This window comes from Hyalella azteca, unplaced genomic scaffold (genome assembly GCF_000764305.2).
Source record: "Hyalella azteca isolate HAZT.00-mixed unplaced genomic scaffold, Hazt_2.0.2 contig11981, whole genome shotgun sequence".
Classification (NCBI taxonomy): domain Eukaryota; kingdom Metazoa; phylum Arthropoda; class Malacostraca; order Amphipoda; family Hyalellidae; genus Hyalella; species Hyalella azteca.
Window position 1 is genome coordinate 899 of NW_025941954.1, and position 23,254 is coordinate 24,152.

General features: G+C 39.2%; 2 protein-coding genes across 3 annotated transcripts; one reads left to right on the forward strand and one right to left on the reverse strand.

Annotated features, from left to right (window-relative positions):
• Positions 1-3,194: 3,194 nt before the first annotated feature.
• LOC108671580 lies at positions 3,195-6,771 on the forward strand. Of its 2 annotated transcripts, none has more exons than XM_047883085.1 (4): positions 3,195-3,365; positions 3,745-3,825; positions 4,354-4,538; positions 5,711-6,771. In XM_047883085.1, exons 1-4 carry the CDS (start codon positions 3,288-3,290, stop codon positions 5,790-5,792), a joined length of 426 nt encoding a protein of 141 aa, XP_047739041.1. In that variant the 5' UTR covers positions 3,195-3,287; the 3' UTR covers positions 5,793-6,771. The 2 variants fall into 2 exon arrangements, with proteins under 2 accessions (XP_047739041.1, XP_018014629.1); XM_018159140.2 differs by having other exon boundaries at positions 4,354-4,527.
• Positions 6,772-8,237: 1,466 nt separating this feature from the next.
• Positions 8,238-19,093, reverse strand: LOC108671581 (ribosome biogenesis protein BOP1 homolog). The gene is made up of 14 exons (XM_018159141.2): positions 18,840-19,093; positions 16,731-17,340; positions 16,462-16,594; positions 15,683-15,887; positions 15,069-15,243; positions 13,840-14,003; positions 12,915-12,989; positions 12,512-12,668; positions 11,983-12,201; positions 10,988-11,091; positions 10,147-10,320; positions 9,790-9,941; positions 8,739-8,885; positions 8,238-8,483 (listed from the first exon to the last, which is right to left on the reverse strand). The coding sequence occupies exons 1-14, from the start codon at positions 18,906-18,908 to the stop codon at positions 8,330-8,332; spliced, it is 2,538 nt and encodes an 845-aa protein (XP_018014630.1). The 5' UTR covers positions 18,909-19,093; the 3' UTR covers positions 8,238-8,329.
• Between the last annotated feature and the right edge of the window lie 4,161 nt (positions 19,094-23,254).

Below are 23,254 nucleotides of genomic sequence, written 5' to 3' on the forward strand. Positions count from 1 at the left end.
ACACAGTGTCGGAATATATGGATTTGGTAGGTTTGCATTCTAAAGGCTTTTAAATAAATATGGCAACATTTTGTGATGTTTCATTGTTGCTGGTGCGTAGTGCGGTGTTTTGAGAGAGACGTAAAGCAAACGGAACTTGAGTTGCACGTACGGTGTATTTTTTATAGCCATTCATTTTTTGCTACATCCTTAAAGTGTTGGAATATACCAGAATTAGTCTCATAAAATGCCAAATTTAGTCACACACAGTGTCGGAATATATAAATTTGGTAGGTTTGCATTCTAAAGGCTTTTAAATAAATATGGCAACATTTTGTGACGTTTCATTGTTGCTGGTGCGTAGTGCGGTGTTTTGAGAGTGACGTAAAGCAAACCGAACTCGAGTTGCATGTACGGTGTAATTTTATAGCCATTCATTTTTTGCTACATCCTTAAAGTGTTGGAATATACCACGTTTACCCTATCTAGGTTTCCTACTATAAGCCAATTTCAAAGTTTTTAGTAGCCTACAATTAGAATTTAGAAAGCTGTTGTTGTTGGCTAATGGCTGTCCATTCTGCATTATTTAAAACATTTCGGTTGAGATTTTGACTGCAGTCTGCAGGAGGGTGGGAATTGGGAAAAGTGGGTGTGACTGATAGATTTGAAAGAGTATAAATCTACCAAAAGGTAGAATGGTAGAAGTGAACAGAATAAAGTCCATTTTGATAGATAAATGATATGGAAAGTGTACAAAAATGATGAATAAATGACAAATACAAAAATGATAGGGTAAACACACCATATTCCGAAACTTTAAGGACGTAGCAAGAAATGAATGGCTATAAAAAGATCACTGTATGCACAACTTGAGTTCTGATTGCTTTAAGTCACTCTCAAAACACCACAATATGCGCCAGCATTGATGAAACATCACAAACTGTTGCCATATTTATTTCAAAGCCTTTAGAATTCAAATCTACAAAATTTCTGAATTCCGATGCTGTGTGTGACTAAATGCGGCATATTGTGAGACTTATTCCGACGTCACTGAAATGCGCTGTGTGATGTCCGTACTCCGTAGACTTGCACCTGCAGACAGAGCACTTCAAAACCGTAATTTGTAGTTCTGACGCCATATTCGAATACAACACAGCTCGGAACAAGCTGTGTGTGTCTAATTCTGAGCTGTATCTGAATTAGTTTTTATGTGTCTAAAACTGTCTCGTAACTTAATCATATATTAATTTATCACTTAAAGTCAGCAAATACAAGTATACTTAAAGGATTCATAATATATTCACAGACTTATTTAAAAGTTTCAAACCATAATATTCTTTCTACACAAACAGTTTATCACTATTTGGTAGAGCAAGGTCAATTGTCATTTTTGACACATTTTTCGATGTTCTAATTGGGTGACGTGGACTTTTGCTCTGAGGATCTTAACATTTTCCCGCCAGACCTAGTGCTTTGCAGAAATCTGGCATGCAATAGTATGACGTCACTATTTCAACCATCTACGCATGCGTGGAACTAAGACAAAGCTTAATATAAAGGAAAAAGTTGAGAAGTATCGGAATTACCCACAATGTCAGAATATGGTGCATTTACTCTAAATGACTGATGAATGATATGATAGGTAATAATAGGAAATTATGAGAAAATTCTGATAAAATTATAGGAAAATAAGGAGAAAATGATGGAAAAATGCTAGGTAAGTGATAAGGAAAATGTTGGAAAAATTAAGGAATAAGGATAAATGATGGGAAAATGAAAAAAAATTATGGGAAAATGTTTGGTAAATTATGGGGAAATGATGGTGAAACTAAAATAATGATAAAAATGATCTGATCAACTGAACATGAACTGCAGTACTACCAGCTGAGTACCATGCATTTCCAGAATGGTAGAAATCACTTTTGGAATAGCTTCAGAGATCTGAAATTTTGAGAGCATGAGCTAAAAACTGTAATCTTGATAAATTATCTCTCATTAATTTCAAAATATGAAATCAAGGTTTATTTTCAGCATAAATGTTTCCCCTTGCACATCCCAGCTAAGCAAGTAATTGATAGACACTTCTCAAAAAACAAGATGGTGCTGTCATAGTTCAAGTCTTTTTAGTTTGTTTCCAAACACAAGTCAATCAAATTAAGCTAACACTTGGGCAGGGCCTTCAAAATTAAATACATTTCATGCGCCTATGCAGAAAGTGGCTGTCTGCCATTTTGCCAGCATTGTTTACATTTTAGCATACCTAGTTTGTGCACATACATACATTCAGTATACTCAGATCAGACAGTAGACATACTCAGTACTCACTACTGTGAAGAGAAAGAGACACAAAAAATATATATTTAACCCTCCAGGCAGGTTGGAATTCTAAAAATGCTGGTTAATATAGGTATGTGCACAAAAAATTTTTTTTCCTCTGATCTTAATGAACAGATGGTAGGGGCTAGGAGGTACATGACCACCATCAGACATAGTCACTTGCACTTGCTCAGCTGTCAAGCTGCAAGCTGTCAGCCAAGCCGTGCGCAGTGCAACTTTGAGAGTGCACTCCTGTTTGGGTTGTGGGTGCACTACTAAATTCCATAAGTTGATGGTAATTAAGAATGCATCTAGAATGGCACCATGCCAATGCCATATGGCCCAATGCCCAAGGGGGTGTTTTAAATGACTTCTAAATGACCATGTACAATGTACCTATGTAATTGAAGAGCGCAGTGGCCAGAAGTACTGAAGTAGGAACTGACCTGCTTTGATTGGCGCGGGTTAGCCACAGGCTCTGACACGAGTAGGATTTCGGAAGCATCAGCATGCTCCTAGTGATGGCCTGGACGAGTGCATTAGAGCATTCCAGCACCCAAGTAATGGTCACTTTCTTAACAAAATAAGTTCCACATCCTTAACAAATAACAAAAAGCACTCTTGGAGGGCCTTTACACACACGCCCCTCTCTTCCTTAAGCCGAACTGATAAGGGGGGGGGTCCCGCTCTTGGAGCTGGACCAGGATGGAGCACTGGAGCCGGAGCACTCTGACCATCCTGGTGGTTCTAAATGACTGATAAGAAGTACTAGTTCATTAACAATAGTTTAACATGTACAGAAACATGTACAAGATTACGCAAAATCACAAATGCAACCTAGGCTCTGTATATATACAAAAATACTCATCCCCGACTTGACAATTTCTTTTATTGTTTCAGGTAAAGTTGTATATATTATATAAATTGTTTTCAGAAGATTTTTCTGATAACAGAATTGTGACAAAGCTCAAAGCTCTCATCAACTGGACATAATGAAACTGATAGAATCCTCATTGTTTGATCTTCAAAGGAAGAGGAAACTTAACACCGAGGATGAGTGTCAAGGTTTTGTAAGTTTGAAAAATTGCTTAGATTTTGAAGTTTTATACTTGCTTTTTATTATTCGATATGAACAATTGTTCTAATCTCTAAATGTTGCAAATTTTGTTGACTGATGTTTTTCTAAAAGATACTTAAACGTTGTGGGAAATGGGATAAGATCATTCAATATTTACCCGTAACTGTTCTATACCACAAGAACTGAATTGTCTTGCATCGAGTTTTCAGTTTCAATCTTAATCCTTGATATTGAATTTCCTATATCCTATGCTGTCTACCATATGCATTTAAAATTTAATGAGTGTTCAAATTCAAACTGGATTTATTGTTCAAGCAGGAAAATTCATGGTTACTTCTTACTGTTCCTCAATGCTGAAATACATTTTCCAGAAGCGCCATCGCATGTGCGAGCCTCTTATAGCAGCAGACGTCATACAGGATAATCTACAGCGAGAATTTCTCAGCCATGGAGTGAGTGCAATGTGAAGACCTCTAGAATATTATTTTTTAGCCAAGAATCTATGTTATGGCCACAAATAATGAATTTCTTGTCAAAAGTATTCTCTCTCTGGAATATTTGTATGTATAACTTTGAAAAACAAATGAAATTGATAGAATTATCTTATAATGAAATCATAGGCATATCATGACTACGTAGTTATCCTGTGATAGTTTGCTGCTTCTTTGATGACCTGCAGCCATACCATCATAACTTACTTGTGTACACAAAGCTGCCAATTTCTTGTCTGATTGATGGGTTTAGATTAAAAAAAAAACTTCATTAATTTGCTTAGGTAGTTGTGATAACTTGACTTTTTCTCTTATTATGGCCCCTGCTATGCAGTTGCCACCCTCAACGCCCAGAAAATCATTTTATAGTGAACTCATTGTGATGGTATATTTGTCCCTACATGTTACTCATAGGTGCATATGTACTATTATCTCCATATGTTCTATTCTAAATGTTGTCCAAAATTGCTAAGGAACTACTTTGTGCAGGTGATGTCATTGTCCACAAGTCACTGCAAGAAATACCCCATCAGTGGGGAACCTTTGGATGGCATCTGCCCCAAACAACCTGTCACAACTGCTGCATCTTGTGGTGCTGCTGCTGGAGTAGTGCGCTCACCTCCCAAAGTTGGACCTTGCTTACGTTGTCTTGGTGGCGAGAGCGTGAGGAACAAGTTATTATTACATTACCATCTGGCATAACTTTATGCATGTTTACTTGTGTATTAAAGCTTGGTGCTAAAAATATTTAGGAGCTTTTGAGCAAATATATACTAAACCTTGCGTTACTGCATATTACTGGGGTCTAATGCTTTATTTTTAGTTGTGACATCTTAAGTAAGGTTTCATGTTGAGGTAGTAAGGTTTCACGCTAAGGTAGTAAGGTTTCATGTTGAGGTACTAAGGTTTCATGATAATAAAATGCATAAAAAAAATTTTTAAAGACCACGTTTTTCATGTGGACTCAAAAGTAGAAAATAATTTTTCGGCAGCTACTGATCTCTGTTTGCTTTCATTCTCTTGGTCTTTTGTATTTCAGTTAAAATATTTTACAACATCTAAAACGAAAAACGTGGGGCGCATATGTATTTAATTGTTTGGTGATTACTTGATATGATGAATATGATGGTTCATTGAACATTTGATAAGTGTATTACTGATATAATTAGAAATAGTGATTGAATTCAAAATTGAAATTAAGGCATGCCTAAATGAAGATGCGCCCCACGTTTTTCGTTTTAGATGTAAAATATTTTAACTGAAATACAAAAGACCAAGAGAATGAAAGCAAACAGAGATCAGTAGCTGCCGAAAAATTATTTTCTACTTTAATCTTAAGTAAGGTTTCATGTTGAGGTAGTAAGGTTTCATGTTGAGGTAGTGAGGTTTCATATTGAGGTAGTAAGGTTTCATGTTGAGGTAGTAAGGTTTCATGTTGAGAGGTAGTAAGGTTTCACGCTAAGGTAGTAAGGTTTCATGTTGAGGTAGTAAGGTTTCATGATAAAATAGGGTTGGAATGGATACGTCTTAGAAGATGATTTTCATAAATTGGGCTTTCTACATCTCATCCATCTGCATATCTCAAGCTTTAGTCATGTTAAGTGGAGGTTGTCATCAGTGGGTATATCAGACTTTCCCGTATCATCAGGTGAAATCCTTTAATATCTGTTGAAGTAAAAAATATTACTATATCTGCTATGATGTGAAATGCAAATTCAATTTATTGTTCTATATTTTTATTTTCTTTTGTAAAGAGTATGCAAGCTCTTGGCGTTTCATTAGGACTGTGCATTGCGGAGCTTTCTCAGGACCGAACCCATCACTAGTGACATTCCTCTTATTGCAGGGCCACTGGAGACACATGCTGTGAACACGCCCATGCTGTACAAGTCATCGACGCGACGCTCGTTGCCCTCACGTGTACCTGATCTGTACCTCAGCTCATTGATTGCTGTTGGAACTGTGAATGAATGATAATATTTACGTGCGACTATTCCGACACACTTTTGTTCAGCAAGATGCTATTTATCTCCTTGAAGTACCTCATGAAATTATTCATTAGATCAAATTTATTATTAATTTGAACATTTAAGGCCAATAATTCTAAACTGGATGGAGCACGCCTGTTCAGTGGTGCGTATGTTGTGCTGTCGTCTCGAGTCACCACGTGCTGTTGATTCAATTTCCTATATAATTTGTTTATAATCCAGCTCGTAATAACGCTTTATCTGCGTTTGGGTATGTGGGCTTATGCTTTTTAATATACTAGGTTCACATATTGCATGGTTTGCTGCTCATGCTCTAGCTAGGATATTTTGTAGGAAATACATGTACCAGCGGGACCAATTCCATCAACGGGTACGACTTACCCGCTAGACTTGATCCATTAATATCAAGGAGGCGAGCGGAAGTTGCTGGTAGAAACTTGGCTGGGAAGAGGCTGCGCTGCTTATTCCTCTGAACTTGCATTCTATGGAAATTGTCCTGCTCTTGATCTCTTGCATTTACTTTAAGTTGCGTTTATAGCGGTGAATTACCTCACTTTAATCGTGTTTAATTAAAACATTGGTTATGAAAAGGTGCCCAAACCTAGCTTTATCTACTCGGCTGATGACGGGATGGTTTGTCACGTGTGTGCGTCAGTCGATTATCTTGCATGCCAGCGTGACCTTTGTGGCCAACAGACCCCAGGAATTAAGCTAAATATCTTAGACAAAGTTAACGAAGATGATCGGTTGTAAATGAAGTACGTATTGTAATGAATTGTTAGTTTCTGCTCGTAGAAGCGCGGTCATATTACATAATTAGACTTAAATGTATGAAGCTTAACTGCTAAAGTCTGGTTGATGTAGACGCTAATTAAGATATGAATATAATATGTTAACCATCAAACAAGGCGAAAGCTTTTACTTATTTTTCATTTCCCATGGTTTTTGTGCACATTATTTTCCGTGCACTCGAGTGATGTTGCTTTTGAAAGCTTCAGATTCTGTGTAAGGCTACTCGATAATACAGCTCCTTTGGCGTTGATGCATTTCTTCGTGGTTGTATGACGACTGTTTGGAAACTAATTCTGAATATATCCAAAATATTCGTCTCGACATTGGTTTATGGAGTAATTTGCGCGTGAAGAGCCTTTAACGCGTCTGAAATTGAACTCAAGTCTACTATGCCAACTGTGAGCAGACAAACTAACTTACTCCTTTGATCCAATTGTATGAGTGCTGGTCGCGGTAATCTCGAGTTATTGGCCTTTGTCATTAACGTTTGTGAACGCTCAATTGATTGCGGATTTAAAGCAGTTCTAACTGAACATTGTTCCAGGAGTCTCAGCCCCATTCAAACCTATTCTAAGGCGTGTATTGCATTCTCTAGTATTACTTTCACTTTTCTGCAGAACTGCAAATGCGAAATCAAAGTCTGTGATTAAAATCGATTACATTTTGGTTAGAAGTAGCAATATGGTTAGTTTGCTGGAAATCGACCTATTGAACCAAAATTAGCTTTAAGCGAGACGTTGCTGAAAATTAGCTCGAGGTTGAGGGCATACAGTTCATTTTACCCCTTGTGTCAATGATTTGCTCTGAAATCACACCAGAATTACTGTAATTTTGCAGGCCATTGCTGCGTTGGCACATCTGACTCAGCTTTCTGAGGCACGGGTCGTACTCGGTAACCTAAGAACTCTTTGCATGCGTTATGGAGCTGCGTTCCCCCACTTACGTTGGTAATTCTGGGGAGCATTGCTGCAAGTCCGTTAAGTAACCCAGTTACTGCAATTAACCGCTAGAGTAATAGTGAACGATGTTACCGTTTGTCAACTTTGTCTAATTAGAGCATTTATGGAACTTTGAATAAATTTTGTCGAGCTGTAGAGAACGAAAAATACTAAAATATAAAAATAATTCAAAAAAGAAGTTTTCATGGTCCTCTGCATTTCCTTTTTTGGGCTCGTGCAGGTCTTGCACCAACGAACACTTATGCGTTCCTCAGCTCAGTTCTGTGATTAAAAGTGGTTGGTGAATATTTTGTGCCGCGTGTCAATATGCAGGTTATGTGCAATAACGAAGTTGTGAAAAATGCATTCTATACAAAAGTTCGACGCTGTACAATGTATAGTATAAATGGTGATCATAGGAAACCTAGACGGAAGAAAGGTCCAGCTCCCTTGTCAATGAGAAATTTACTTGTGGATTGGGCGAGTGGCTTATGAATCAATGTCGTTGCTGTCACTGTTTACCATCACGGCCCCGATGCTCTACTAGAGAGTCGAGAGGCTGCATGCCCGAGGATAGTCGCACCAGGGATGAACACTTCAGAAGACAACGTTGCAATGACGAATTTTTGAAGGTGAAACACAGGAATAAAACCAGTTTACGTTCATACAAACATTCTCGTCTACTCTTTTGAAATTTCCTACGACATTATTGGGGCGTTATTCTTCAACAAGTTGACACGATCAGCATTACTGCCAGAGCCTGACGGTTCCGTCAGCACCAGCCGTGAACAGCACGGGGTTGCAGGGATGCCAGCACAGCTGCAGCACGCACACCCCATCTAGGAAGGCGTGGCTGCGGAGCTCCTTCACGGGTACGATTAACGGGTCCTTGATCCAGTCGCTGAAGAAGCAAGATTTATAATTTACCTTTATCAAAGCTTTACATATTTCATACTGAGTACAAGAGCAGTCTATTAATTATAATTATCACTCAATAACACATTTATTCTGTCATAAGTGCATGAAAAGAGAGGCTTCCAACTGAACAAAATTCGCACAAAGAATCCAAGTGTTACTCGCGTGAGCTCTAACAATGAAAAATCTGCAACTCAACGATAAAATTAAAATATTGTTAAAAGAATAAGTAGAAACATACTTATAGACCATGGCGTGCGCGACGATGACCCTGCCGTCGTCAGCAGCAGACGCCATGAGGGGATATTTGTTGTGGTACGCGACGCTCCTGACGGCGCCGTGATGGTACCGCAGCGTGTAGGGCCTGTTGGTGGCTTCCATCTCGTACCTGGGGGCACGGGGGACTTGGTGAAGTACTTGCAGACATGGTTTATAGCGTGGTATCTAGAGTATAGCATAGGATCTAGTGCTCACCGCGTCATCTAGCACCTACCATTCGTCGATGTCTACAGACACCGGCCTGAGGCCACAAAAAAAATATAACTCCGTACTCACTGCAGTGAGTGACAGAGAGCAAATTTTCTCGTCGACGAAAACGTGAAGTCATGGGCGGACAGACAGACGGACGGACATGGCGAGCAGAAAAGCGCCTTTTTTCATAAATGAGAAAATGCAGTAAAAAGCTTCGTCTGACTTGGTCGGTTCGAGTAAAGTCATTCGTAACGGAAACGCGCGATAAATGATGAATACTATGAATAGCAAAGATATTTAGTATACGTAGTGCCTTACTTCTATTTGACGGGACTTCCATTCCTGCAGCTTCTCTGAAAGAGAACCTCGCAATAGCTATACTAAATGTCTTGAAAGAAATGATGCTACGCAATTGAGTAGTAGTAATAGTAGTATATGGTTTTCTAGCGCTTCGCAAAAACGACAATTTTGCGTTTCAGGTCAGGTTTCAAGCTACGGCAAAAACATCTCGTATCTTCTGTGATCCAAGACTTGCATTTAGGCACAGGAGCTTGGGGTCAGTGGGGTTTTGTCACATCAGTTTAATGTGTCGGCAGTGTCGCTCAGTGTCAATGAGGAGGGTATTTCTTGATGATAGGCTAGGTATGCATTGTTGTGTAGCATGTGGTCAAGAGGCGGTGCGCTGTGGTGATCACGTCCAGTGCAGTGAACTGTTTCACGAGATGTCACGACATCGTCACATCGAATTTTTAATTAGGCGAGTGATGAAAATAATCATAAAATTACCACAATACGTTAGGACTGATGATGACGACACTCACCATGTGAGGCGTTTGCCATGGGACCCGATGATGAAGTGTTCACCGGAAGGATGCACTGCAATGGATGATATCCATTCAGACGAGGATGACGTCCGGATGAGGCGAATGAGCTTCTTCTGCAGGAGTGAATACACCCGCACTCTACCTTGGCACTGCAAACAACAATTATGTACTGCTTTTTCCGACATCGATTGTAATACAAACCGATCTAAATAAATACAGACCGCATGACAAACAAGATTCAACAGAACCATGTGGTGGATATACCGATATGATTTAATATTTGTTGTCCTTGCGAGACGCTGAGCAGTGTTGCTACTGCGGCGCTAGAGTGACATGAGTATCGAGGCTACTCACGCAAATATAAAAATAGGCCTTCTTGGGGTGGAAGGACATGGCCGTGACTTTGATGGCAGATTTAGAGAACGGGATTTGGGATCGGTGGCGGGACAGCTGATGGATGATCACCGATGAAGACTTGGCCTCTCGCTGTAAGGTCGCGAAGTAATCGCCTTGTGGGTGCCACACAATCTGGGGTGGAGCAGATTCACGATTAATATTCATTGATATTTTAATATAGGGAATATATTAATAATAATTATTGTCAGTTTAGTAGCCCGTAAAAAGTGGCAGAAATTTCTAATTAACATAAGATTCAGGTGACGTTACCAGCATAAACAAGTACTTTATAATACCACATCTGACACAATCGATGACATTGATCAGTTTTCAGTAGGACTAAAGGATGCAACAGCCATAAACAAGCAGGGCACCAATATAACATAATTCTCCTTCTCCCGCTCAATGTCTCATTCATTTTATTCTGGCCCAGTTGTATAGAGAAAACCTGGAATTACAATAATGATAACCTTGATGATGACCAAGGTAACAAGTATCCAAATTCGCTTAGAGACACCATCCCAAGGCCATGCTGAAAGCCTCACTCTAGACGGCTACTGAGCGCCGCCCACTAGCCTAACTGAAAAATAAACTGAGTGCGGCAAGACTCAATCGGCTCGCTCGTCATCTCGGTGCTGCTTTCACTGCACTACAGTGAGCTAATGATAATATTATGACTTACGGAATACTAAGTCTTATGAAATGCTATAATATTGCGAAATACTACAATATCAAAAAATAATACAATATTATGACATACTATAATATTATGAAATAGTATAATATGAAATACGCTAACCTGCTGCACGGGGCAGAGGTGCTTGAGAACGACCCTGTAGCCCATCTGGCGCTCGTCGCTGGAGGGAGTTGCCCACGTCACAGCGCGCTGCACCTTCTTGTTCACTGCGGGGGTAAATAGTTAGGTGCTAGTGTAAGTAGCAGTAGTACAGTAGTATATTAGTGAAGGTTTCGTAGCGATTGAGAAAAACACCTATTAGTTAGCAGTAGTGTTTCGTCAGTTCATTCTATTTTTATTATTACAACACTTCTCTTTAACTTCACTTCTTGTCTGTTTGTTTGTTTGTCTGTCTGTCACTCTGTCTGTCTGCTACAAATCTTGTAATCGAAATTTAATACACTTCTACTTATGCTATCGATCTGAAATTTTGCACACTTGTGTAAAGTTGGAGACAATGCATGACTCAAATGTCAAAATAAATGATTTTAAAAAAGGAAAAAATTTTTTTTTCCAATATTAAAGAAATTGAAAAAATAATTTTGTCAGCTACAAATCTTATAACTGATATTTGACACACTTTTACCTGTCTAATTGATCTGAAATTTTGCACACTCGTGTGAAATCAGAGGCAATGCATGAATCAATTAACAGAATAAATAATTTTGAAAAATTTTTATATTAAAAAATTTATATATATTAAAAAAATTGAAAAGTAAATTTTTTTAACTTTCGGAAATTAGATGAGAAATTCATTGTACATCTGTAAGATTGGAGATACTGGATTCTTTGGAAGTGTTGTCTTTAAAAAGTAATAATTAAACGTATATTATTATTATATCTTTATTTTTGTCCCGACTTAAAAAGTTTATCAATTCCCTCAAAATGTAACGTGCCCTTGAAGATTATACTAGACGTCATAATAATCTCTTCTTAGAATAATTAAACAAATAACACGTCATGATAATCTCTTCTTAGAATAATTAAACTAATAACACGTCATGATAATCTCTTCTTAGAATAATACAACTAATAACAATCATAAGAACAATAGATACCTTCATAGTCGCCCTGCTCTGGCGGCACCATGAAGAGAGCGTTGGTCCTGGTGACGACAGCAGCCTCGGTGAGGTAGCTCTCAGGGTTGATCATCACCACGCAGCTGCCCACGCACACCGCCAGCACCAGCACGCGGCTGTTGGGGTTCCACTGCAGGCACGTGACGGCATCACCGACGTCCAGGGTGCGGATGCAGCGTCCGCTCGATATTTCCCAGACTGTAAATGTTTGCGGGAAATGGTAGTAATTTTTAATTTTTATCACTTGAAGGCTCTGAATAGTTCTACATTGCCAAAATAAACAAATCAACTACAATCTATGATTGTGGACTTGTGATGTGAATGCGTAGGAGACTAGGAGCTGAGTGCCAATACGAGGTATCAAGCAATATGGAAGCAAGAGTTTCAACAATAATATATACGAGACATTACTACACCAAGGATATACAAAAGATAACACACCAATAATGCGTAAGAAATGTTACACAAATAATGAAAAAATGACTGCACACAAGACAAGGCAGCTCACTTTTGACGGTGTGGTCATCAGATCCCGTGGCGAGTATCTTGCCCAGAGGATGCACAGCCAGCGCGCGCACCACCGACTTGTGGCCCAAGAACTGCAGGGCCTCGCGGGTGGGGAACGGGCGCAGATCTCGGGGGCGAGGCAGGTCCGGCAACAGGTCCTGGCGACAACAACACATGGCGACATTGATATAAGGGCCGAGGCAGATCAGACAACAGGTGCTGGCGGCAACGACACATGGCGACATTAATATAAGGACCAGGTCAGGTCAGGCACAGGGTGCTGGTTATATTAACATCAAGCCTAATGAGCTGGTGCTGCGTTGGAATTCACACGGCGACTACGAGCTAACAGTAACAGAAGTATCAATACTCAATAAATATAGCAATAAAACACTCCAACTAACCTTTGAAGTGCCAATAATTTTCTTGTACGCGAACCTAGATGACATGTAGAGGTCCAGACATCTGTTGAACACGTCCTGGAACAAGGCAACAATTCATCACAATCCAAACAGAATCATACCATCAACGAAGCCTTCACATAATACGCATGAACAAGACGTTCAACAACTACAAGCCAAGAAAATACATGTATGCTTGTATAATGAGGAGACACTAATTTCGAGGGGAGAGCAGGAGCAGCAGTGGATTAACTATAGAGAAATGTATTTCATTATTAGTTTCCCGAGATGTCGAATTCAAATGATGCGTACGGTAAAGGTACAAGATAAATCAATAAAATGTGACGAGAGATTAATGAGGGAGTTCAATTCAAACGCAGAAAGCTCAGGAAGAACGTTTGTTCGCCGGCCTCTAGCTAATTGTCACTTATTTTATGAGACGGAAGTGCAAGAAAAATACATGAGTATAGCGGCAGTGAAAATTCTGAACATGAGATGGAATGTCTTGTTGCGCAACGACCTAGACTTTGACAAAGCCAAGAATGCGTAGAATATACTAATAGCAAGCAGAGGCCGAACTAGAAAAATAATTAAAAGTTTGTAACGTTGTCAGCCAGTAACTAACGGCTTTTTAAGCTAAACCCTCCAATTACAGACGAGAAATCGGCCGCTACGTGTAATTAAAAGAGCTGTACGGTCACATTAAGATTGAGATCATAGCATAGATAGAGAAGATGACAGCGATAAAGTGTCATATAAAACTGATCATGAATAAGAAGTGAATATAAAGCCTCTTAGCAAAGATAGTGTGGCTAAGAAGACTACGCATGAACTTTTAATTTTAGTTATTACTAAGAAACTGCTTAGTTATTCTTATGAAAGGTAGGCAATATGAATGACCATGCATTAAGATAGGATAGGGTCTGACCATGACATAGGTCCTGTGGTTGGGCACAAGGCGCAGGGAGTTGTACTTCTTAGGCAGTCTGGCCCAGATCTCGGCGCGCTGGCGCACATGTTTGCTTTTGATCCAGTCGAGCTGGAACTTGGTGGGCAGGAACTCCGGAGGTGGGTTGTACGAGTTACTGTTCGCTGCGGGAAAAGAAACTTGTTATTTTTGAATATTTATACGAACATAATATAATCAATGAATGGTATGAGATGCTATTTTACAAAATAAATTGTGCTTTACAATCAATTATCAATAAATGATGGATGGCTTTACATATAGCAACCAGAATGGGCAAGCGTGGGTTGAAGCTAGAACCATAATTCAATAGGAAAAAAAATAAATTCAAACGTTTGCTATGATAGGATTATGATATTACCAGAATAGCTACAACCGTAATAATATAATGTGAAACTTTGTGTCTATGCATACAAAATTACATGCTGAGTGGGCTAAAAAATGCCGAGGTGCAAGTTTTGAATCATTGATTGATCCTTCACCAATTCTTGATAGTTTCAGTAGACTTGACAGCAATTTATCTTCAGAAATGAGAGAAGCTCTTCAGGTACCACAGGAATATTTGGAACACTTTACTTATTTTGTCTTCCACTTTTTACCTTTACATCAGAGCACAAATTCGATTCAAAATTTACTCATGCATCATTATTCAGACTTCAACTTCCTTCATATTTAACACTTTGACTCCGATTGCTTCATCTTGTACTATTATTTCATTTTTTGTACTGTTTTTACAGGGTTGCCAGACGGTCATTTTTTTCGGACAAATTCCGTGATTTAGTTTTTCTCAATTGCGCTGGCCGGCTAAAATTTATGACAGGAGTACTTCCTAATTAAATTTTAAATACTGCAAATAGAAAATAAATGGAATTTTTATAGCGGAACCTACAAATAAACTAGTATATATAGAGTTATCGGCCTTTTTTGGCTTTTTTTGTTCTCGGATTTGGCCGATTTTAGGCAACCTGAATAATGTAGGTACCACTACGTCCTGGAGAAATACATTTCGTGGTACGCATATGTACCACTTCGGAGTCAACGTGTTAAATATGCAAATGTAACCAAGATTGATGAATCAGCACAATATCACATTGAGTCTGCAATAATCATAAAAAATGACATTCGCTATCTTTAGTACTATTAGAGTATGTTATATACAAGATAATAACTATGTGAAAATAGCAACGTACTTGGTAGCTTGCAGGGCGGGGCCTTGTACTTGGGGTTGAGGCGTCTTCTCATGGGCACAGGGATGTGGTCGCTCTTCCACAGGTCGTAGGCCTGGTACCGCTTAGGCCGCTGGTGCTTGTGGATCAAATTCTGCTTGATGTTGTGGACCATCCGCGAGATTTTCTCACGCTCACTCTGGAAACTCTGGAAGGTGAGTAGTAGTTAGTGCTACTCTGGAAGGTGGGTGGTAGTTAGTGCTACTCTGGAGGACGGGTGGTAGTTAGTGCTACTCTGGAGGGTGGGTGGTAGTTAGTGCTACTCTGGAGGGTGGGTAGTAGTTAGTGCTACTCTGGAGGGTGGGTGGTAGTTAGTGCTACTCTGGAGGGTGGGTAGTAGTTAGTGCTACTCTGGGGGGAAGGGTGGTAGTTTAAACTCTGGAGGGTTGATAGTAATTAGTCCTTACTTTTAGGAGTCAAATGAAGGTAAAAATATGAGTCAAATCTAAAATATAAACAAGAAAAGATTGAGTCACAAATGATTGATTAGTATTAGACCTCACTCTTGAGGGCAGGAAAAATGTACACAAGAAAATATACAGTCCCTGCTGAATGATTATAATGAACTCTGATCTCACCCTGGAGGGCAGGAAGCTTCTCTTGTGCTCAGGTCTGCCAGACAGCGGCGTCTCCATGACCTCGTGTGAGTAGAGGTCCATGAAAGGCTCGTAAAGATTGTACTGAGCGCTGGGGACCTGCGCCTTCACCAGCCGCTGGATAAGTTCCAGGTCATCATCCACCAGCACCACGTCTTGGCCAGTCAGCCGATCCACAACCGTACGCCTACAAATCAAATACTCTCTCATTTACGGCGGATACAAGAACTTTGGGAGACACAGCACAAGAACCACTCAGTTGCAAGAGCTGGGGGTTTTAAAATGAAAGAACTCAGATTTTTCATATTCAATAAATAGCTAAATGTGGCCTTTTAATAAAATTAATCCAAACAATACAATGTTCTCCACTTCCTAAAGTGCAGCCATTTCTCCAGGTACCAAGGATTTTTTTTCAGATGCTTTAATAAGGGCATGGACACCCTGTACATTACAACATTCTTATATAACTTGGCATATTTTTGTCATTATGAGGCTCATGTTTTAACTGTCTACTGATAGATTCACACTAGATATTTCAGCCAATAAATATATTTTAGTTTTCTTTCAATTTGACTTTGTTCAACTCTTCTCATAACGTGGCATCTAATCCCTCCCTTTTGTGGGTCCAGCAATGAAAAAAGAGTTTATTTGAAGTCAGAACATAATCACTTTATGCCAACATCAAACCAGATATAAAATTTTAAAGCATTTAACTATAACATAGCAAAAATCACAACGATGAGATGGATTCATCAACTCACATGTAGTTTGGGTCTTCAATTCTTCTGAGGAAAGCATCAAGGCCATCACCTCTGTCAGGCTTGTAGATCTTCTGCCCAGTGTGATCAAACCCAATGTGATCACACTCATCATACCACTCAGTGGGAACGTTGCCTGCAACACAAAAGTGTTATCACATTCACCACACCATTCAGTGGAATATTATCTGCAACACCAAGGTGTCATCACACTCGCCACAACACTCAGTGGAATGTTATCTGCAACACCAAAGTATTTTATGCTCACTAACCAATAGTGTTCATGATCTCTTCTTCATCTGATGAATCATTATCCGCATACTCATCCGGCAGCTGCTTGCTTGCTCTTACACCATCCGTGATTATTTCTTCAGCAACAGCAGAACTGTCACCATCATCAGATGGCTTCTCTGCATATCCTTCATCTTCATCGTCACTGTCTTTCTCATCACTATCTTCATCTGAATTATCACTCTCATCATCTAATCCATCACTAGAAAAAATATCTTCATCATCACTTGATTCTGATGCATGTTCATCATCATCACTATCATCAACATCATCGTCTTTCTTATCATTATCACTTTTGTTTGCATCTTCAATTTTGTCTTCCTCCACTGAGTCAGGAACAGATTTTGATTTTCCTTTCTTATCTTTCTTCTTTGTAGTCTTAATTTCAGTAGAATTTTTAGATTTAGTTTGTTTTTTACTGCTCTTGTAGAAGGCAACTTCTTTGTGTAGATTATCTTTATCTTCATAGTAGTAGGGGTCAGAGGTGTCAGGTCCATCATCCAAGCCATGCAAGCCAAGTTTTGTGAAGCTCTTCTGCTGCAACCTGTCCTCTTCCTCATCATCATCTTCATCCAAAATGCCAAGCAAGTCCTGCAAAATATAACAAGTGTTATCAGAAATTGTCTAGAGTGTACAGAAAAAAAGCATGGATTAAAGAATAGATTGAGCAAAGAATTGCAGAAAAAGCTTATGAAGTCATCAATAGAAATTGAATATAAAATTTTCCAATCCTGTCAGAAACATGAAATTCAAGAACTCTAATTAGTTAGACAAGCTTAATGCTGGCATGTAGTAAAAATGCGGCCAAGTCTGAGAGCGAGATAATTGCAACCATCCTGTGAAATCCTAGATTGTCCCCTATCTAGGCCAGTTGCTACCCTTGAACCTTTAGTCTTCATAATTTGATATCCTAGCCAGCCTTTTTTTTTTGCGGTAATGGGCGGCTTGCAGGTGGCCAAGGAATGGCCAGTGGTTGGCTATAACTAATTGTACTAAGCTGACCACTGGCTGCGGATTATTCTTTGCCCTTCATTCAGCTTGCCTTCATCATGCAGCCCATTGTGGACTGACAGCTCAGTAATAAATGATGTCTGTTTCCTCTCATACCTTCCACAAAGCCTCCATTGAAACAGTTAATATACAGGATTTCTATTGTAAGGATAAGCATGCTTGTTCATAACAAGTTTTTGGAGGTAATAAGTCACTGCTGCAAAGTCCACACACAGCAAAGTCCACAGCTGCAAAGTCCATAAATTAAAATATGAGCATTTAAATGAAGGTTTTGACTCGGACAATGGAATTGACGCTCTTTCCGCATTTTTTCAAAAGGTGGAAGTATCAATATATAATTATTTATTTCAGGAAACTTGATTAAATTTAATTAAATTAAATTGTTATGTTTCTAATTTTTCATTTGCGTAAACAGAATTTTAATTATAAAGAAAAATTTTTGTACTGACCGCATTTAATGAATTCTTCAAGTGCAATTTAAAACTTCAACAAGCAAAATTTGCAAAAATACATACAAATAAATATTTTGTATAATAGGCCTACTTCTTACATTTTCAAAATTGTTTTTGAAATTTTAATTTCTGGATATTTCAATGTTTGCCNTGCATACCGTAATTTCAGGCTGTCTCTTATACACATCTAGATGTGTATAAGAGACACGTACTACCTTTAGCAGTTTTGCCCATTTGTTCATTTCTCTAGTAAAAAGTGGACTACCTGTATAAAAAAGACTAATTTTTCATTGTCATTTTTTAAAATCACCCATAAAACAATTGTTTTACACAAGATTTTTTGAAATTTATGCTGAATAAATAGGACCTATTCCAAATTTATACTAGATTCGAATTAGTGGTTAATAAAAGGTACCTAGAAATTACTTTAGCCTTTAGGGCATTACAGCATTATGATATGATCTTTCAATGTTATGTCACGTACAATTTTAATACAAATGATACAATCTTATCCAAATTGAAACGGCACACACGTTACCACGTATAGCTACTAGCTACATTCACTCGTAAATCAAATAGCCTAATCATAATCAAACAGATTCAGTTTTTCTGTATATCTTAACTTACCAAATCTTCATCAAATTTTAGGATGGAACTGGAAGGAGCTTCTTGAACAATTTTTCTCTTCCGCGACATATTGTACGTCAAGTTAATACTAGAACAATTTAAAATTAATAACAGAAAAATAGTTCCACTTGCCGACTAGGTATAATCAACAACAAATTCCACGCAATTCGTAAGTGAAAAACACCAATATTCAATAGCACGTAGTATTTTCCTCGGCACCCAAGTTTCTGAGCAAGTCAGAAACGTTTGATTAGGATTTAGATGGCGGTTGGAAACAACAAACACGAAACGTCTATATTCTGAGTCGACATGTAAGTCAATAATACATGAACAAGCAACGTACCAATGATTCCTAGATATCTAATAAGTTAGTTAGACAATAGGTTGTTACATGCTAGACATATTACTTATATTATTTCCACAGGTTCGATTACTATTATCCCTGAAATTTGAAAATCTCATTACTATTAAAGCCATCATCTCCGAACCCCGTCATAAAAAGTCCAGTCAACCTCTTCAATGTGAAACACTTTAACTGTACAACGGCCGGTTAAAAGCGTGTTAAAAGCCACATGTAGCATGAAAAAATTTGTCATTTGATCTAACGACTCGAAAACTCAATAGGACCACCATGGATGGCTAGCGGATACGTTTCTGACAATCATTTTCCATCGTATGCCTTGAAATATAGTTCCAAAAAGGCCCAATATAGGTATCTTTAAAATTTCACCTACCCTCTCATGAATGCTACTGGGTAGTTGATAGTTTTCATGCAAAAAAATACTACCATGAGTATCATGCGTCATCTAATTCATCTACCCCTCAGGGAGGACTTCTGACGTGTGTCTTTGCTCATCAGAAGTCCTATGGGATTTCGCGCTCCTAGGGGAATTGTTCCTGAGCGCCCCACCGCTGAGCTCGCGGTGTCTGACAGCGGGCTTCAGTTGTGGGGTTAAGTTATTATGTAGGTAGGATTCCTTACATTAAGGTATTATGCAGGAAGGATTCCTTACATTAAGTTATTATGTAGGTAGGATTCCGTACATTAAGGTATTATGTAGGTAGGATTCCTTACATTTCCCTTCTCTTCCTCTACCCTGCGGGCGGCCGACGTCCCGTGTAAGAGAACCTCTTGTTCGAGTGTCTTTCTGTTGATTTTCACCTGCCCCTTCTTGTCACTTGTCACTTCGTGTCTTTGAGATGCTAACGCTGCTCCTTTCGAGCCAGCTTCAGCGGGCTGGACAATTGAGATCTGTAGTGAATACTAGAGATATTATAGTATTTAAAATTTATTTTTATACAATGGAGGTAGAGCGGAACATATAAATGTAATCGACATGTGAGCCCGTTAATCATGGCCAGTTTTGATATCTGTATGATACGATAATTTTGTAATAGTTTTAAGCGATCTTCCGCCCCTTGTGGGTGATGAACAATTTTTGATTAGAGAAATTTTAGGTAACTGAGACCTTCCACTTCTTGGGTGACGATAGTTGAAGCGCTACACTTCTAGATAGTTGAAGCGCTAGTAAACATTTGGCCACTAAATTAACTAACTAATTTATTTATTAGAATAACTAACTAATTCATCTAGTAAAAAACTGCGCTGCAATTTCTCCAAGGGCAACATTTCTTCTTGCTTCGAATCACCGACATTTGGAACAGCCCGATTACATCATTGGCGCTCCGAGTATGAACGCGTTCAAGAACAATGCAGCATCGTGCCGGCAGGGAGTCCCAGTAACCATTGGGCCTCCCTGCCGGCACGATGCTGCCGGCAGGGTGGTGCCACCACCACCACCACCACGCAGGGTGGTGCCACCACCAACACTCTGTGGTGCCACCACCACCACCACCACAGAGATCAGTGGCAGTTCAGAGTACCAAGATTGACGCAGAGAGGCGCGGGTTCGATCCCAGCTTTGTGCGACAGTTTCTGGTCAGAATAGGCAAGAAGGCCGGGCGGTAAGCAGAGCAGAATTGAAGCAGTGAGTTGCGAGTTCGAGACCTCAAAATGCTGTGAATGTTCTGCGATGTTAAGAATCGGCGACAGGCCTACAGCCTACTAAACGCTGAAACCGCTATTATTATATCCGGTCCTCTCCTCAGCGCTCGCAGAGACCCGTCCTCCGTAAGAAGACGAGCTGATGCCGCAGTCCCCAGATCGTCCCAGCACCTCGAGGCCCCCACCTCAGACAAGACGCACGCTGAAAGTCTCACTCCATAACGTAGACGTGGAGGACCAAGCTCAAAGATCTGGCGTCGTTGGCAGTCGTAATGAATCTGTCTGCTGGTCTGTTTCTGAGCCTTACTAGAGGTTGGAGTTTAGGTTCTTTCTTCTAATGTGGATTTGAAGAAATGCGGAAGGCTGCCCACACCATTGTAAGAAATGTTGGGAAACTGTAGCCGGCCAAATAAAATCATAACGACTCAAACCCAAATAACAGTCTTACAACTGGAAATATCTTATTCAAGATAAAAATGCACTGAAGCCTCTCGGGGTCCTAGTCATTTTATTTCACTACAACTTGCAATTAGAAACAATCTTTAGAGACAGTAAAAATAATATCTTTTCCGCGAACAACGACGTCGAAGCCCAGCCAGGGAAGCACTGATGGGAATTCTATAATTGAACGTCTTCAGCAGCTGACGACTATATTATTACATCTTCAATGACCGCTTATAATTTGATTTAAACCTCATACCGGGTCATACCAGCTGGAAATTGACTCAGAGTGTCTGCAATGCACGGCCACAGACCCTTACACAGACCAAGATAACCAACATTTACACCACACCACCACCACCGCCACCACCACCAATTTTAACTATCAAGGAATAGAAACAATTGCCAACTTCCTACCATGTGCTTCTTTTGAGTTAGACATTTGACGTTTATACAGGCAACAAATCATTGAGTCCGCAATTATACATCAAAGTCCACTAAACTTAGCACCCACAATCTCTTGTGTTGATGCACGTGAAGCTATAGCGAAATTTTTGCCGTCAACTTTTCTATAGGTATGTGGTTACAGGGGATGTATTTTACTCAAGTTTGGCGACAATTTAAAGTTTGAACAATCTGAATCCGTGAAAATGTTGTTTATGGAAACTTTTTTCTTGCACTCTACATTCTTTGTCATCAGGTTATTACACAAATTCTTGTCATTCTAAATTTATCTATCCCTTTAGTTCATCACATTTGTCATTTGCTGTAGGACACCGCAAGATATGTCGAATTGAAGCCCCGAACAATTCCCACGCTCACCTTCCCACACCCATTTCTGTGCCCGTCTTCTAACCTATTTCCACGCAACTTTTAAGGCTGTTAATTCCCTACCCATTTCCATGTCCGTTTCTTTAAACACTTTTCCACGAGCGTTTCCACACTCGTTTCCACGCCAGTTACATGAAGATCTTCTCCATCTGTCAAATAAAAAATCCACAATTGTGCCTCCCAGACTTTACTTTGGATTGCTTTCTTATGCAAATCAGGGCTCCTTCATCTAGTGGTACAATTTTACTGCTTTTTCACACTATATACAACAGTAAAGCAATGCAACAATAAACTTCCCAATACAATTTTTTAGACGTGAAAGCTTCTGATTCGGGTAATCAGAAGGTTTAACGACTCTAAATTTGATTGGAATTGAAGCACCGAACATCGTATATATGTATATAAAAGCTTAGGAAACCTCGAGTAAAACTTTGAAGTTTCTTGCTTTTTTTTACTACGCAGATACTGTGACTTGAATTTTGTTCGGACAAAGACACTAAGCACAATGTTTTCCTAACCTGACTTGTGATAAACATTTTTTCTACAGTGCTGTATTTTATTATCTGTTACCTATCAAGAGTAAAGTTTACACACAATTAAAGTGATTGTTTTCCCCTGGAGTCTTCGTATCTCTGCCGATCGTGATTTATGAGGCAAAGAAACTGGATCAACAAGGCAAGGCTCAGCTTCATCTTGTTCGCTTTACTCAGTCTTAAACTCCAAACAATCTTTGTCGTTTCAGCTGATTTATTTTAGCAAATAAAACTTGTAAGAAGGCGAAACTCTCTGGATGTCACAGGTCCATACTAGACAAAGACTTCAAGATCTCGCCCAAATATTCGTTGCGAACGTAGTATATTATAGGAATTATCATGCTCTAAATGTTTCAATGTATTTTAAGAATTAAGTTCCACATGTTTCAAAGTATTTCAAGAATCATCAATTTGAAATGTTTCAAAGTTAAAAATTTTTCCTGTAGTAACTAAATTTCATTTGGTTCAGAAATGCAAACAAAGCGAAGTTCTATGGATGAAGAGTTATCAGGTTCTGCGCCTATACTTTCAAAAAAGTTAAGAGATCGTAAGTTCATCAGCCAATCATTGACGGCCTTTCAAGCAAAATCCACCAATCAAGGAAA